Source organism: Xenia sp. Carnegie-2017, unplaced genomic scaffold, assembly GCF_021976095.1.
Source record: "Xenia sp. Carnegie-2017 unplaced genomic scaffold, XeniaSp_v1 HiC_scaffold_22, whole genome shotgun sequence".
NCBI classification, from domain to species: Eukaryota; Metazoa; Cnidaria; class Anthozoa; order Malacalcyonacea; family Xeniidae; genus Xenia; species Xenia sp. Carnegie-2017.
The window spans coordinates 4,166,422-4,179,273 of record NW_025813485.1 but is presented as its reverse complement, the minus strand read 5'-3'; the positions used below and the strand labels follow the sequence as shown (position 1 = coordinate 4,179,273).

General features: G+C 33.7%; 3 protein-coding genes across 4 annotated transcripts; 2 read left to right on the top strand and 1 right to left on the bottom strand.

Annotated features, from left to right (window-relative positions):
* The first annotated feature begins 25 nt into the window (after nt 1-25).
* On the top strand, nt 26-743 carry LOC124447068 (helix-loop-helix protein 2-like). Its single transcript, XM_046997971.1, has 2 exons — nt 26-76; nt 465-743. Exons 1-2 carry the CDS (start codon nt 26-28, stop codon nt 741-743), a joined length of 330 nt encoding a protein of 109 aa, XP_046853927.1.
* A 3,838-nt stretch (nt 744-4,581) lies between these two features.
* Nucleotides 4,582-9,572, top strand: LOC124446861 (dynein light chain Tctex-type protein 2B-like). Its single transcript, XM_046997747.1, has 5 exons — nt 4,582-4,826; nt 5,209-5,342; nt 6,723-6,792; nt 6,993-7,056; nt 9,129-9,572. Exons 1-5 carry the CDS (start codon nt 4,774-4,776, stop codon nt 9,174-9,176), a joined length of 369 nt encoding a protein of 122 aa, XP_046853703.1. The 5' UTR covers nt 4,582-4,773; the 3' UTR covers nt 9,177-9,572.
* LOC124446859 (adhesion G-protein coupled receptor G2-like) lies at nt 9,348-12,835 on the bottom strand. Of its 2 annotated transcripts, XM_046997745.1 has the most exons (6): nt 12,313-12,835; nt 11,720-11,832; nt 11,367-11,620; nt 10,564-10,630; nt 9,787-10,186; nt 9,348-9,755 (listed from the first exon to the last, which is right to left on the bottom strand). In XM_046997745.1, the coding sequence occupies exons 1-6, from the start codon at nt 12,748-12,750 to the stop codon at nt 9,720-9,722; spliced, it is 1,308 nt and encodes a 435-aa protein (XP_046853701.1). In that variant the 5' UTR covers nt 12,751-12,835; the 3' UTR covers nt 9,348-9,719. The 2 variants fall into 2 exon arrangements, with proteins under 2 accessions (XP_046853701.1, XP_046853699.1); XM_046997743.1 differs by having other exon boundaries at nt 9,348-10,186; nt 12,313-12,834.
* Between the last annotated feature and the right edge of the window lie 17 nt (nt 12,836-12,852).

Below are 12,852 nucleotides of genomic sequence, written 5' to 3'. Positions count from 1 at the left end.
CGAGTGCAGTACCAAGTTTGTGTCGATGGCGACTAAGTCAAACGGTGATGTGCCATTTGTGGAAAACTTAAAAGTGGTACATTGTTTAAAAAAATGGATTTTGCAGAGATATATGCTCGTAGGATGGGCCACCGTTAATGCAAGTACTATCTTATTTTAACCTTTTAGCGGCAGACTACAAAAACTACCCGACCAAGAACGCGTCATTTTTCAATAAATACGTGTGTAGGTGTTGTGTTTAATTAATCCAATCCTTCTATAAACGCTTCTAATGTGAACCGATACTTTTGTTTCCACCTTACAAAATCGTGGTGTCATTTACCGTGAGCTGTCAACGACCGAACAAACTGGTTTAACTCAAAGTTCGGCCTGGCTGTATGTACGAAAAGTAAGTCATGCCTCGGACGCTTGGAAAGAAAAGCACGTTTGCTTCATCTTGCTCTGTTTATCCAAATTATTTTCAGGTCAATTTTTACGACAAGGAAAGTTCAAGTAGACAAATGGAAGAAACAGAGAAACCTGCAAAAAGAAAACGATACAGACCAAACGCTGCGTTAAAAGAGCGTGAACGTCAACGAGTATTTCGCGCAGCATTTGCCACGTTAAGAGAACATCTGCCTTTAGATTCATCGAAAAAAATTCCAAAGAGAGACATCTTACGACTTGCTGCTCAGTACATCAAGTATTTAACTTCTCTTCTCGATCAACCTGATATACGTTATCTCATAGACGGTAACATGTGAATAAACAGCTTTTTGATCATTTGCGCCTGGGTCACTGTATATAAGAACATTTTCAAAATGGAAGAAATCAACATGGCACATATCTTCAGGAAGTGAATAATTTTACATATGACAGATGTTCTCGACTGTATAACCAACCATGATTGATGCAAGTTGCAGCTTATAGTCAATTGTACTATCTCAGAGTCGAAAGTAAAAAATAGTAAAACTTTAGTAATTGATTCCAACTGTAGCTGCTTATTATATCATCTATATAGCTGTTTGACGTAGTCGATGTTGATTGATATGTTTTAGAATAGCTTTGCACTAGAATTGTTCGAAGTTTTGTAGTTAGTCATAATTTTAAATATGATTGAATAATTGTGTCATAAACTTCAATGCATCACTATATGCATGTGTATTTATTTCATTTAGTTTGTGTGAAGATTCGAATTTCGAAATACTTATTGACTGTTTATTTCTTTCTTTATTTGTTTGTTTATTTTGTTTTGCTTAGAACGCCCAAAACTTAGGCAAAAGAATATGAAACACATGTTTGCAATATGGGTTGCAAGTACCAAACATGGCCGCTATAATGACAAATACGACATACTGACAACTACGCTTGATAGTTTTATTTGACAGCTCTAAAATCAATTTGTCGTTGTATTTATTCCGAATGTTTGATCAGTGCTAAAGAGTAGTTTTAGATTTTTGTTGTTTGTCCGCCACTGTAGCTATATTTCGACGTTTAACCATTCACAAGTGAATTCGTATTTGTAGTTAGTTTTAATGTCTGTACTTTAACATTATTTTTTACCAGCTAAACTCCATTCTTGAGATTGTACTGTTTTTGTATTTCTTTCGAAACTTTTTGCGCCAGCAGATTTTGTAATAGGTTTTTCAATAGGAAATTCCTGTGAATGTTTTTGCGAGCGGAACGAAGAATTAGTGTCAATTTCCTTTAAATTTCCGCAAAAATTTGTTTGACAGTTCCAGTGATTGTCTTCTCCTCAGTCCATTATATATAGAGAGAGAACAGAAATGACTGAAATAAAGTACGCACGCTCATGGTCTGTGGTCTGAAGTCATCTTGCTCTACGTAGAAGTAAATCATGCCGCTAAAAGAATATTCCCCGAGCTCGAAACAATTGAACCAAAATGCTATGTTTTATGTCAAAGATGTTACGATGAACAAAACAAAAAGCAAAATTGCCAAGAGAATTTGAAGTTAAAAATTTTCTTAAAAATGACAAGCATATTAAGTTCTTTAATTGATCATTATCAACTTTCATTTTTTGGTCAGGTTATTATTACTGTAAACCTTCCGTACGGTCTAAACACAAGCACTCAGTTAACATAAATCAACATGTTGATTGTTATTGCCCAAAACTAGAAATCTTTACTCTTTTATTGAAAGGTGCCGATCAAACATCTAAAATCTACTTTCTATAGATTCCCATTAACTAGCGTAATGCTAATTGTTATGTTATGTATGGTGGTTTAGACTACCGCACATTTGCAGCACTAAAATGTTAGATACGTTCACGAGATTTCAAACTGTTTTCAATCATTGTATAGAAGTAGTTACATCTACTTTGCCCGATACGAAGACATCATCAGAAACTCTTCTCGAAACCAACGCAGTTGATGGTAAAATCTCAAGCTTGTAAAAGATCTTTCTTCCTTCACTAAACGAGTGATTGAAGCAATCAAAATGCAACGTTGGCTGCTGTTGCTTGTCAGTTTTTGCTTTTTCTGGTGAAGAATTACCCATCCTTTGAACATCGAGTTTCTCAATTTCTGTGTTTGGTGTTGATGATTTATTGGTGTTCCAAAAGTTATTGACATTATTTTCTGTGAAAGTTTTTCCAACCCTCTGTTCGTTGCGATTTTTCTGTTTTCGTATAAATTGACGTAAATGATTTTGCGTTCCAGAAGGAAGAAAAACAAAAAATAAAAACACAAAGAATCCTTGCAGAGTATTAAATATGGCAAAGAGATATTGAAACACACGCTTTGCATCATCTATTGCAAGAATTCCAAAAATCCATGTGAGACCAAGAAGTACCATGATAGCGATACCTTGACGAGCTTGTGTAAAACCAGAGATCTTTTGATTAGAGGTCACCTTATTACCAGAATTATATAAAGATCTGATGATGCATAAGAATGCGACAAGATTAACAAAGATGATGATAACGGTTGGAGTGAAAAAAACAATGATGAATGGAACACCTTTCAGTCGACAACTATTTGTAAAAAAAATGAAGAAATGATTTGCCAAATATGTCAGATGATAACCAACAGACTTTCCTACATTTTAAAATGAACTCTTTTTGAGTTGAGAAAGAGCCTTTTTGTGTTGAGTAGGCACAGAGGGAGTAGGACACATGTTGTACAATGTTGTCATTAGTGTTATGTTGTAGAGTAATGTCATAAGTTTATTTTATATGGTATTAGTGCTGTGTTTTATATTGTTGTCAATAGTAATGTTTTATGTGGCGTTGTCAACAATAAATTATGAAGAATAGTGTTTGGTTATTTCATACATAATTCAAATGAAACAGAACAAACGTGGGAAAGCTTTTTCAAAGCACTGTTTTCTTTGCAAACTCTCAAGAATGCAATTCATTTCTTTACCAGGTGTACAATTTCTCTTTTGAACTTGTTTGCCATAATTGCACGTTTTACTGCTAGGCATCGCATCCAGTAAACCCACTTTCATTGACTATTTCATGCATAATTTCGACATACGCCATTACAATCAATAATTATAATATAACTACATATCAAAATTTAATAATTGCAATAAGACAAATCTTCAGGTTTGCACAAGTTTTTTCTTTGTATCAGATATTACCAGAGCACATATGCCATGTCTACATGTTTTTACAGCCATATAAAGATTCATTACATCGTCTAGTATGATGTATTATCAATCTAATAAAGTTATGTTTGGCCAATGCCTATACAGGAACGCTCACCTCCCAAATCGCAGTATATTAGGGTTGTTTCATTTTTAAATTTCATATTAAAATGCCAATTAAGCATTCGTTTAACTCCTCGCATGCTCAAATATTTGTTTCACTTGCAATTTAGTAATGCGCAAATAACTTTTGCTAGCATCATTTAATGTTGTTATTTCAACTTTTAAGATATCGTAGCCTTGTTTGTATTACAATTACGGAAGATGAACACACATTGAAATGATAGATGAATCATTTTAATCCCTATATATGTGTTACAATTGTTTATAGTATGGATTATTTTTTGTTACAATTCATTTCAAAAGTGCTTGTTGGAAAGACGATTCTGATATCAAAGTCATTATTACTTGCAACTACTCATTTTTGAATTGCATAAAATTTTAATAATTGGCTCAGTATGAGAGGCGGCCGACGCAAATTGCTCTTGGGCGGCACAAGTGGAAAAGTCCATCGAGCAGAGCATCGTAATTGACCCAACAACAACTATTTTATTAGGACACCACCGTGTGCTGTTTGAGCACAAATTGAAAATTTTGAAGAAAAGTATGGTAAAACGAAAAACAAGGAAAGGCTTTTGTTTCATATAATCGTTCTTCATGATAGAACAGTAATAAGTAATTAAAAAAGACACAAAAAACTATAAGCTGATATAAAACTTATAAGCATAAGATGCCCGAGAAAGCAGTGAGAAATGCGATCCAGTGTCCACCAAAGATGCGGCTGGAAACGAGTACAATTTCATATACATAATGTGAACGAAATTTGATCAAAAATGAAAAACTTTTCAATATTCACTGAATATGCCACTGTCACTACGCTCTAAAACTTCAATTTTTCGAATTCTTTGGGTAAGTTTGCCGTAAAACTTTCCCGTACAAATCTTGCACTCGGTTAAAAATTCGTAAAATTATAAGATAAGATATCGTTATCATCGTTATTTTTATTCCCGACTTTGCAGTTTTAGTTTCTATGGAAACGCGTGGCAAACAAAGCAATATGGCGACAGCATAAATATCTTATAAATAAAACAGAAAGCATCCAAAACAAAAATATCCTTTAAAATGTCCAAAGAGGTCGAAAATACCTATAAAATTCGTCCAAATTTCAAAGATAAGTAAGTACTGCAATTCCTCTAATCAAGTAATCTTTACTGAACTAAAAGGTTTAGTTCTGACTATATCAACCATAAAACTTTCACCAAATTTGATGAAGATTTAGATTAGCTTAAGGTAAAATGTGTGATATTTAGACGTTTGAAGCATTAAGACAAGTTCTTACTTCATAGGAAAGGATAGTTTAGTTGAAATGAACTTTTACAAAGTACCAAGTTAAGATTGGCATTTGTGCAGTTATACTGTTCTGTTGTTAAACATAATCTTTATTTTTGTAATTTAAAATAATGTGAAACAGTATCATTTACTTCCCTTTGAAACAAAAATCAAATTGAAATATGTTTGTACCTGAGTACATTTCATTTGTTCTTCCACATGTGACAGATTTCGTCCAGCTACCGTAAAATCTCTAATTCATAATGTTTTGCACGAGGAACTGGCTGGAAAACAATACAATAGCGATGAATGTACCTTATGGTCAAAAAAATTATCCGAAATGATAAAAGGAAAAATAAAAGGTTGGTATCTTAGATAATATATGTGATTGCTATCAGTTTTTTAGCTGGCCCACTAGTTTAAGTCCTTCGCAAAGAATATGTCATTTTATAAATCTATTGCTTTTTAAAGAGAGTGAGCACAAAACATTTGCATGATAAGCTTTGTATAATAAGCGCAAAGAAACAAGTCCACATAGTATGGAATGCATGTTTTGTGTTTTTGAAATATGTCAATACTCTATCACAACAATGTTTAAAAGATGAATTTCAGTTTGTGTTGTGTCATTCTTTGCTTTTAAAATAGTTTGCACTGATTTTGGCATGAATGAAACAAGACACTAAAGTGTAAATTGTTCAATATTGTTGTAACATATAGAAATTCATGCAATAGTTTTTTCTTACTTGTTACTTCATGTTTTATTTTTTTTCCTGTTATTATTCATTCCACCACTCTTCAATTGCCAGTAAATTAACTTTTCAGGTGGAAGTTCCATAAGCTTCAATCCACCATGATTTTCTTTTTCTTTAAGTTTTGCATGAGTTGCTGAGTTTAGGATTTTTAAGTTACAGGTAAGAAAGTAAATTTTCCTCTCACATAATCTTTGCTTAATGATAAAGCATATCTTTGGAGAATAATATGGTTATTTTTTTAAGATTTACTTTCATCGTTTGCAAAACCTTGACGTCGTTTTAACTTAAGTTTAAAACATGAAAAACCAATGGGAAACCCCCCCCGGCTATTCTGTCTCTGAACTTCGATGTTTCCACCACCATGCTTCAAACTTCTAACTTCAATTTGTAGGTAAAAGGTGAAAACTATTTTCCAATTTTCCATGCTGTAATTTTGAAATTTTTGCACTTAAAAATTTAGTCCCCTTTCTTGTTGGACAAAACTATGGTTTAGAAGCTGCGCTCTTTCTTTTTGGCCACTTGTAGTCGTTTTCTTATTGTTTTGCTGATTGCTTTCTGTCGTGGTTGACGTTAAGGATAGTGTGGAAAGTTTGATTTGCAGCACAGCTCCTGTTAGAACTCACAGGCATTTATGAGTGAGAGAAACTAAAACTTTGATCTGACGATTCATTTCAATCTTGAGCCGTTTGAATAATAGACGTAGAGAATTTTGAATATTTGCTGGCATTTGTTTATTGTAAGTCATTATCCTTGTGGGAAGCACTACAATTGTCACCAGCGATAAGAAGAAACTGTAACTGTATGTTTTGAAAGACACATTTTCCTTCAGAATTTTGTCGAAATTGTGACTGTATTCTATTTAGCTTATAGTGTATGTGTGGGCTGGTTGTCTATACTACTGATTGGTAGAGTGGTTGCTTTATCTGATGAACTTTATCTTATTATCTGATTCACAATCAACTCAAGTATTGTGTATAAAAACTTTTCAAGATCTCAAGCTTGACAGATACAAGATATTAGTTCAAGTTGTAATTGGTGAACAGAAAGGAGAAGGAGTTAAGTGAGTTGAAAACTGTTACATTGAGTGAGTGAGTTACATTGAATATGATTTGATTTGTTCAACATTGACTAAACCGTTTTGCAGTTTTAACGTTTAAAAAATTCAAGTTTTAAATAGCTTAAAAAATTATTTTGTTGTCTTGTTCCAGCCAGTACATTCAAGTTTGATTTTAATTCATTACTGTCAATGTTTTTTTAAAGAGTTGCATGTCGATGTCTTTGGGACTCTGACACTGACAATTACGCACAAGATATATTCATGACGGTGAGATTTGTTCAGGGACGCCGGAACGGCAAAAGGGCAGGAGGGGCAAGCCTTTGTGGAAGGGCACATTAGTGAAATATACTAAAAATAATCTTATATTGATAAACAGCAAAGAGATGTGCTACATGCAATACACTGTACTGAAGCACATGTCTGCAGTGTTGGTCGATAAATATTAACGATAATATAACTATCAAACGATGTAACGTCACTAAATCACAATTTGTCATGTATTGTATTTTCCAAAATATTTAATTCTTCTTTCATTTCTCTGTGAAAACTCTTTGGCAATTACGTCTATTTCCACCATATCCATGTGTTGCTTCTGAATGTTGGAGAACATAATATCATTTAGATGATTTCCTTCAGTGTTTGACCGCAGCCATGTTTTGAGACGACGCATTACGCTGAATGTGCGTTCGCACGAGGCAGATGAGAGTGGCACTATGTAGTATAGTATAATTAGTTTGTGGATCTCTGAGCACCTTTTCTTTGCTGACGGCATGGCATTCAGTATCTCTGCTATTGTTGAAATACGCGTGACTTCTGTTATTTTTTTCTTCTGATCCGCGTTGTAAAGCCCAAGAATGATGGGAAGATCATCAAGCTGCTTTCTTAGAGCATCTTTATCAATCAAAGAATTGCTTAATCCATCTAAAGATACTCCTCTTTTTTTCAAAGAGTTAAGTAACAGTTTCTCGATATATTTGATCTGGAAAAGATCGTCTTCTTCAAATCGCGATCCTAGACCTGAGATGATTGCATCAATGGCTTGGTAGTACGAGCTTCGCATTGGTGTTATATTCACACTGTTGTAAACTGAGGCATCTGTGACGTGAAGGCTTTCTGTTATTAACACTTCTTCATTATTCATCCATCTTGGAACTTTTCTTAGTCTAGTGCCAGTGCCAAAATTTTCACTAAATTCCAGTGGAAACGACATCATAACACGAAAAACTTTCTTAGCGTCATCAAGTGTACGCTCAAACTCTTCTTCGCTTCTCATCTCATGAAGACGTTGCAGGACATGTCTTATTGAAAATAGAGCGTACTCAGCTGAAATATCAACCGCTTGGAGCTCTTTAGAAAGCTTCTCGAGTAAAGCCAATAGCTTTCTTGTCGCGTTTAAATTAAAGATGACGATTAAGGAAGACAGTTGTCGCCTTAATATTCCTCTAATCTTTGCTTTTGTGTCTGCCGAAATGCTAGGATCTTCCTGCAATTTTTCAAGGGTTGCATGTAGTTCAGCCGATTTCTCGAAGATGACGTCAGCAGCCTTTACTCTTGTTGTCCATCTCGTTGTAGAAAGACTTTGGAGTCGTAGAACTTTGTAATCGTTTGTTCCTGTTTCGTTTCTAAAATCTGCCTGTATTTCTTCGAAAAATAAAATACGTTTTGGATGGGCACCTACGATTGCATACAGGGATTGGCATAAATCCAGTGATGTAGACAATAAATTAGATTGCTTAGCTGCATCCTGTATAATAAGTTCATTGCAGTGACTGAAACAATGAACATAAATTGCGTTTGGTGCAATATCTTCCTTGAGCTTTCTTGCGAGGGATTTCATTGCTGAAGCCCCATCAAAGCCCATAGCTTCCAAAGCCAAATATTAAAGGAAAACTAATATAGTTACGACAATTTTATTGCTAAGCTAAAAAGAATGCAATATACCACAACGGTTAAGTAGTCTTTATCTTGGATTAAAAACAATAAACTTTCAACCTGTAGGGCACTTTTGCCCCCCCTGCCCACCTCCAGAAAAGGCAAGGGGGGCCGTTGCCCCCCTTGCCCCCCCCCAGTTCCGGCGTCCCTGGATTTGTTTAGTGCGTGTGGTATATTAATTTGTTATCAGTATGACTTTCGAAATTGAATCTTTACTACCATTATTTTTGTATTAATTTTGTTGAAATAATTAATGGCATGAAGGGTTAACGATCTTGGTTTTTAAAATAACCTTTCTTTCGTGATATACACTACATTACATACAGTTGAAAATGTAATCCAACAATCCAGTGTTCCCTTGTGGCGTTATTATGTACATTGACATATTTTATTATGTTTTTGTTTAGGATACTTTTTTTTGTGTTGCGTCAGTTTATGGTGTTTATCATTATTAACAGAGATATTCATTCATCACAAATTGAAAACGCTGTTCCATTTCAAGACATTTTTGCGCGAATTTCAATCATCAACTGAACAATTATTTTACCGACACTGCAAATCCTGATAAATTTGCAGATTCAATTAGTTTTCAGTTTTTGTGTTTGAAACATAGAACTCATCAGAAGTAAAGTTTTTAAATATCATAATCAACAACAACCTACTAAAAGCTTGTTATAAATTACTTTAAAAACATGCCATGGCGCTCTATGGACAATTTAAACATCTAAAATCTAATTTCTAATTCTATAAATCTCACTTATCCTGACTTTTATTGTAATGTCAGAATGTTCATAGTGATTTACACTACAATGCAGTACTGAAATATTACATGTATGTACGTTCACGAGAAATTATTTTTCAATCGTTGTACGGTAGTAGTTGCATCCGCTGTGCTTGACACTGTGACGTGTTACATTGAAGACGTCATTGGTTGCTCTTCTTGATTCTCTATGTTATTGAAATTATTTCCTGTGTTCGTCGCTTCAACCCTGTGTTCTTTACGATTTGCCTTTTCCTTTGTATGTTTTTGTGTAGATTGATTTCGCGTTTTAGAATCAAGAATAAAAAATAAAAACCCAAAGAATGCTTGCAGGGTATTAAATATGGCAAAGAGATATTGAAACACACGCTTTGCATCACCTGTAGCAAGAATTCCAAAAATCCATGTGAGAACAAAAAGTACCATGTTAGCGATAGCTTGAAGAGCGGAGGTTTTTTTATCGGAGGTTTTTTGATCGGAGGTTTTTTTATCGGAGGTTTTTTGATCGGAGGTTTTGATCGGAGGTTTTTATCGGAGGTTTTTTGATCGGAGGTTTTTTGATCGGAGGTTTTTTGATCGGAGGTCACGTCACTACCATTACATAAAGATCTGATGATGCATAAGAATGCGACAAGATGAAAAAAGATGATGATAACGGTTAGAGTGAAAAAGCCAATGATGAATGGAACACCTTTCAGTCGACAACTATTTGTAAAAAAATGAAGAAATGATTTGACAGATATATCAGATGAGAACATACAGACCTTCCTAATTTTTAAATTGAACTTTGTTTTGAGTAATGAAGACTGAAAGAGCCTTTTGTGTAGAGTAGGCGCAGAGGGAGTGGAGTTCATTGGGAATATATATCATGCTTTTATTCCTTCAAAACTGGAATAATTGAAAACAACACATACCGTTTACGCATTTCTATCAAAAATAAAACTTAGTCTTATCACCAAAACTTATTTTAGGTACTTTTTCAGTGGATTTATATAGACTGAGCTATTCTCCCAAAAGTTTTATCTCATTTTATTCATTTATTAATGACCCGTTAAACGAATGACTTCCAAATGAACACTTACAATGTGTTGTCGCCATATTGATCCAATGAAGTTGCGACGGTTATTATGACAATCGCTAAAGGACAACCTAAACATTTCATAAAATATGAAAGAAAATTAAGAAAATAGCTACGGAGATAGAGATGCAACTATTTCGTATCACTGCATTTTTAATTGACATCTATATCTCCTAGTCCTAGCTTCTGTTTTATTTATATGATCACTTAATACTGCAAACTTATTAGAAATATCTTGAAAGGATAGAACGTACTAAATGCATATAGAAGCACTCAGTCATATGGCGTACTCAATATCTCACCCCAAGCAAAAATGAAACACCTCTTTATGAAGCAGGAGGGGAGGTCAGAAATACGAAATAGTTTAACGAGTGCCAAATACATAATATATGCTTCAACGGTCATCCAAAATAATGCTGCCAACAGAAAGTAGTGAAGTGCTATTGCAGCCACTCTACAAGCAACAAATGAAAAATTTTATTGTTTAACGAAGTAGAAATTTTTCAACTTAGTGTATTTAGTCAAGTGAAGCATTTGTAACCTGGAAAATTATATGTTCCATTGAAAATTTTTAGAAGTGCAAACGGACCTTAATATGAGAGTAAATTTTTTTTTAAGAACGACGGTTCTGTTAGGACTACAACTGTTAAGAACTCAATGAATTGTTTATTGAAATCAATATTTCTTCAACTATATTTAATTTTAGATTATTATCATTTAATAATGTCGTTATGTTAGAAATACGTTAAATGTACTAGCGTACGAAATACATGTAAGAAACACTCGGTAATATTGATGTATTCTCACCCCAAGCAAAAATGTAACATCCCTTCATAAAGCTGGAAGGGTTGGAAATAGGAAATACTTTAACGAATGCATCAACGGCCATCCAAAATAATGCTGCCAACAGAAAGTAGTGAAGTGCTATTGCAGCCACTCTACAAGCAACAAATGATGCTGTCTTTGATCTCTCTACTGCAGCCAAAAACACAATTAACGTTAACGTTAAGGCGATGCAGAAATTTACCACGATATGGTTGCGTTCACGATTAGGCAGTTTTCTAAAAAGAGAATATTAAAAAGATTAATATAAAATATGAAAAAGCTGTGGCTTTAACTGATAGAAGGTGAAAACACACTTTTGTGTCAATTAAAATTACCTGAACATGAGAACCAATATTATTGTAAGAATCGATCTTATCAACGAAAGTGCGCATCCAATGTAACTTACGATGGAAAGAGCCAGGTCATGTGTCTTCTCAGGGTAAATATGCTTTTTAATGAAAGATTCACAGAAATTACAAAACACCATTTCTTCTGCATGGAGCGTCTGGTTATCAATAAAGCTTGTTGCAGTTATTGTGATTTATATTGTTATTGTTATTTGTTATTGTCATTGTTATTGTTATGGTTATTGTCATTGTTATTGTCATTGTTATTGTCATTGTTATTGTTATTGTTATATTTATGCAACGTAGCTACTGCGTTTAGTTTGTCTGCAATATTTTGTGTAGTTGCTCTTCCTTTGTTTTAATATGAATTATTTGTGTTTATATATAATAAATTTCCTTAAGCTGGAACGTTTCACAAATTTTTGTCGTTATAATTTTTGTTATATTTATCAATGATTATTGTTGAGATTAAAAAGATAATTCTATTAAAACTTATAACTTATACACATACAAAGAACAATGAACAATAGATTCATAATATGAATGGTCTTGAATTCAATAATGATGAACATATATCTTACCATTAACATTGCGAAACTTGTAAGATGATCACAACTGCAAAGTATTCTACCATCTTCTAGAGTTCTTATAAAACTGCAACCTTCTTGAGACCAATTGCTCAGTTTAAAATCCCAAAATGAGCATTTGGCACTGGTCGTGTTTCCAGGTTCAATTTCTTTCAAGGCAATTTCTACTGGTGTCTCTAAATTTCTGATAGTCAAACCTTTAATACTTCCTGCTATTACCAAACTATTTAAACGCCCAAATAGACTTCTTTCTTGAAATATTGAGGTCGTAAAAAACTTTGTTTCTTTGTAAAATGCAAAAATGGCTGTCCGATTATTCATATTATTATTACTGATTGTGGATTCCTCAAATAAACTTTTTGGTATGCTCAACGAGGCTGTTGTATCTGGTGGAATTCTCACACTAAGATTAAGTGCGATGTTATTTCGCATTAACGGTAAGCTTTTGAGATTGTTTTACTGTACCAGAGAATGACAATCCATTAAAATTTTGTGGATGTACAATCTGTAGATCAATCGCGTAGTTTTTTCACT